Here is a 4,713-nt window from a genome sequence, read left to right as displayed (position 1 = left end):
TTCTGTTATACATTGTGATTACTCACATTTACTAGGTGTAAGAATCACGCATTTGTGGAATGAGCAACACGTGTAAACGTGTGTAGTGCCTCTGCAGTTTCTCCTGTTAGTATTTACTCTTGCTTTGAGTTGCTTGCTGGAATGAGTGGTTGCACTTTCCTACAGTAACAAAGAACAAACAACAGATATATGCCAGTTTTACTAATATCTTGTTGTGGGATGGTATCTCATTCCTCAACCAGGAGTTGTTAAAGGTGATGTTGTGTTGGTCACTCTGTCATGTATGAGTTGGCAAAGTTGATCATGTAAGTGTTCAATATGATAGAGGTCTGTGCTCGTGGCAGGTCTTTCCATCCTTTTCACTCCCAAACTGTGGAGAAACTCGGATGATCCTGACTCTGTGGGAAGAGCATCGTCATCTTTGGAGGTTGAAGTCTTTAATTCCAGAGAAATGGGATTGCTCCTGGCCCCAGAATCTCATTCCAAAATGTCTGTGTGACTCATACTCAGGAGTCAGGTGCCACTCATACATCTGTGAGTGTTGCATGCCTCACAGCAGTGGAATCTCAAAGCATTTGTGAAGACCAACAGGAGAATGTAACAGGATTTTTATCATATTATTCTGTGCATCAACTTGTTTTCCTATGTTTTTCACGCCTTTAATTAACCTCCTATAACAACCTGGTGTTTGTGTGGATGTTGCATCTCTAAGATAGAAAATGTGCCCCGCCACATGTAGCTCAATAATCACAACAAGGACTAATGGCACTGACTCAATATTTGAACTTTCAAAATCCAAATCTGATCAAGTAAATTTGGGATGCAGCTGAACAGGCCCCATGCAAAGATGCCCCTCGGATGCTGCCACTGTCTTGTCTCCAGCTGGTACGGAAAACTACCATGCCCATGACCCAACGGCCTGAGGCTGCTTTGGAAATGTAAAAGTTACTAATCAGGCTTTCTAATGATGTGTAATACAAGTCTTATTAAAGGGGAAAATAATTGAATAGACACAAATTTCCTTGCTTTTTGTGTTGTTTGTAATTAAAAATGTACATTATCCTGTACAGAGAAAAAACTTTCCCACTAGCAGTTGAGCCCATATGTGTACATGGAAAATAAATCAAGATAGAAGTTAATCTGTCATAAAACAAACATCAACCCAGACTTATGTTATATGGCTCACAAGTGAGCAATGATCATCTGAACCCTGAATCCCACTGATGTAGTGCAGTTTCTACTGTTGCTACCAAAGCAGCCTCAGGCCGTTGGGTCATGGGCATGGTAGTTTTCCGTACCAGCTGGAGACAAGACAGTGGCAGCATCCGAGGGGCATCTTTGCATGGGGCCTGTTCAGCTGCATCCCAAATTTACTTGATCAGATTTGGATTTTGAAAGTTCAAATATTGAGTCAGTGCCATTAGTCCTTGTTGTGATTATTGAGCTACATGTGGCGGGGCACATTTTCTATCTTAGAGATGCAACATCCACACAAACACCAGGTTGTTATAGGAGGTTATTTAAAGGTATTCCTTTCACAGCAAATTTGTTTTCACTCTATTGTGTAAATGTGATACCATGTATCAGCACATTATAGGCCATTTAAGCAGCTATATCACACGTTCTTTATACTGTTTGATGTCATGTTATAAGTCCACACTGTGATACTAAACCATGTTAGTCCCATGTAATGTTAACTTGTGTTTAGGAATGACTGTGTTTGTGGTGACACATCACTGTTTTTCCCTCCAGTGTGGAAGAAGTCATAAATCAGGGAAAAGATTGATTTTGTTGATACTGGATGTTTGGACAAGTTATAGCAGGGAAATCATGGGTGTTACTAATCACATTAACAATGGCCCTGCTCTATTTATATCTGTCTGTGAGCCAAAGTACTCTGACCCAGTGCTAGGTTTTCCAACTTGTCAATGATTGCAAAGATATCTGGCTTCAGTCACAGCAGGCAGTGTATATTATTATTTTATTAGTCTGTTTTCTAACAATTCTGTTTGTTCGCATGGTTTTTCATTAATGGGCCACTCAGAGCCTCTGGTTCAGCTCAGCATAAACACTATGTACCTCTCTGTCTTATATCAAAAATTGGAGGCCCAACAGAGGCTGATGCCAGCCAACTCTCTGCTGTGAGGTTTTGAAGCGCAACCAACAAAAAGTAATAAATGGAAGTCAGTGACGCGTCAACAAGTGCTCTTTTAAGCACAGTTCACATCTGCTGTTTTCCTCAGAATCGGATGCATGAGAGCATGAAGCTTTTTGACTCCATCTGCAACAATAAGTGGTTCACACTCACCTCCATCATCCTCTTCCTCAACAAGAAGGACTTGTTTGAAGAGAAGATCAGCAGGAGTCCGCTCACTATCTGCTACCCTGAGTATACTGGTGAGACTAATTGCACATTAGAAGTTTGTTGAAAATCCGCTGGCATGTAATTGTTCCATAAGAATTTAGATATTCGCTTTTCCTTTATATGTTGCATCTAAGCACAGCAGAAAAATATGATCAGAAAGTTCATTTACTGAATTATTTTGTGTAGCAAAAGACAATTACACAAGTTCTGATTTTGGTTAAACTTTGGATTTAATCACTTTATTTTGATAGAATTCAATCATGCAAAATGTCAATGAACAACTGAATGAATAAATAAATAAATAAATAATGAGACTTAATGAAAAGATGTAACTACCCAGCGATGGAAACTCTGAGCTGTGTATATAATTTTGGCTAATTACGACTAAAATATTAGATCTAGCAGTGGAAGCAGGACTCTGCATTAACAAAGACCAATACAGAAGACCTGTTGCCCATAAATCTGACATTGTAACAGAGGATTGATATTTTTTTGTCACTTTTTCACTGAAGGCGGAAGCTCATATGAACAAGCATCAACCTATATCCAGTGTCAGTTCGAAGACTTAAATAAACGAAAGGACACCAAGGAGATCTACACCCACCTCACTTGTGCCACAGATACCAAGAATGTGCAGTTCGTGTTTGACGCTGTCACCGATGTCATTATCAAGATCAACCTGCGGGAGATTGGGCTCTACTGAAATTTCAGCCAGCTTCCAGGTCAGTGTGCTGGCTCTCAGTTTCACTTCTTTATAAACAGTCTTTCCAGACCCAGCTGCTTGAAACGTTAGATTGCTGCGTCTCCCCACATGAATTTGTTCCTGATGTCAGGCCATTTACAGTACTGCTACTGCGGTCCAATTTGAGGGTTTTTACTTTTAGTTAATAAAATGATGTGTTAAATGAAAATTCTGATTATGCACTACAGTGCAGAAAATGTTGTTCAGTGTAGTAAAAGGTTATCACTTGGTTCAGACACATCATTTGCAAGAAAAATCACAGATGCATATTCAAAAGTATACTTTCTTCTCAACCTTGTTGTTGCTTTGGCCACTTATTTAGTCTTATTATTTAGTTTAGTCTAGATTATTTAGTCTAGTCACTTATTACATGATTTTAATTGCCAAAAAAGATATTTATTTATTTCACCAGTAAAACTGACCCTTTGTTCATAGACTGTAATCATTATTTTATGACTTGTTGCTAAATTCGGCTCAGATTTGCATACAATTTCACTGATATGTTGAAATGTCCAGACAATCCTGCCAGCTTTAGTTGTAGATCAATACAAATAAATCGGAGATCATCTGGGATATAAACAGACAAAAATAAGTAAATAAACAAAACATTGATTGTTAATTAAATTAAATCCTTTATGTGGTATTTTAGAACACAGTGCATTTTACAAGCTGTAATTATTTTAGGTTACCATTAAATATAGTTTTCATGAATTCTCTGAACACCTTAGGAGAGGGGAAACAATTCCTAAACTGGAATTGTTTCTTACTTTGACCATTTAGCCTTCAGCAGTGACTTTTACAGCATCATCCCACCAATGTTTTTAGGAGTTAAATACACATTCATTTACACATTAAAGCTAAAGATTAACTGATGGTTGACTTAATTGCTGCTATGTACAACCAATAATAAACACACTGCTAATAGAGAAACATGGGAAAACAGCTCTTGTGCACTACTTTTGTGTAAAAGGTCTAGAAGTTTAAACATATCTAACAAATTAAGATGTTTGTTTGCTTAATAGTTTTCTAACATTTTAAATGAACACAGTGACTTGCAGTGATATGAAGTAAATTCTTGCCAAATGTATTAATGTTAATATTTGTCATTCTTGCAGGTTTTTTCTAAGAATCAAGACTTTTGGGATGTCTTTTCTGCAGAAGGTGAACTGGAAAGGCGTCACAAAGGACTAAGCTTGTGATCATGGTGAACGCAGGACCTAAATGGCACTAAATTTGGGGACTCTTAACTGTGATTACTTGTTTAATTTGATTTTAAGATGCAGAGCACATGGGGAGAAATTATGTTTGAGGGGAGGTAATTGGTAAAATGAATATCATGACTGCTGTTACATTGAAATCTTTGCACCACGTGGAAAGCGAAGCCGCTCCAGTTGTCACTAATGTATTTATAGTTTGTCTATTCTCTTCACAAGGACCAAAACAGACCTGTTTAGATGATCTATCACTGTATTTCTTCATAGTTTCACAGCTAAAATGTAAATTCTGTTCACCATTTTCTTGTGTTGTGTCTTCTCCTTGTGATACGTGTGTATCAAATGCTTTTAATGGGTTTTTGCATTTATTATATTTTATTTTAACGTTTAGT

At 37.6% G+C, this 4,713-nt stretch overlaps 1 protein-coding gene across 1 annotated transcript in view; it reads left to right on the top strand.

The window, feature by feature from the left end:
- Positions 1–4,713, top strand: part of gnai3 (guanine nucleotide binding protein (G protein), alpha inhibiting activity polypeptide 3) — a gene marked incomplete at its 5' end in the record, with an annotated part of 14,705 nt that extends 9,992 nt beyond the window's left edge. Inside the window, 3 exons of the mRNA XM_079239236.1 lie at positions 2,244–2,397; positions 2,878–3,087; positions 4,223–4,713. Of these exons, the coding sequence (XP_079095362.1) occupies positions 2,244–2,397; positions 2,878–3,068 (345 nt within the window). The 3' untranslated portion in view covers positions 3,069–3,087; positions 4,223–4,713. The remainder of the gene's footprint in view (positions 1–2,243; positions 2,398–2,877; positions 3,088–4,222) is intronic.

This window comes from Telmatherina bonti, assembly GCF_933228915.1.
Source record: "Telmatherina bonti genome assembly, chromosome: 4".
NCBI classification, from domain to species: Eukaryota; Metazoa; Chordata; class Actinopteri; order Atheriniformes; family Telmatherinidae; genus Telmatherina; species Telmatherina bonti.
The sequence above is the reverse complement of the archived record's forward strand: the minus strand, read 5'-3'. Positions and strand labels throughout refer to the sequence as shown.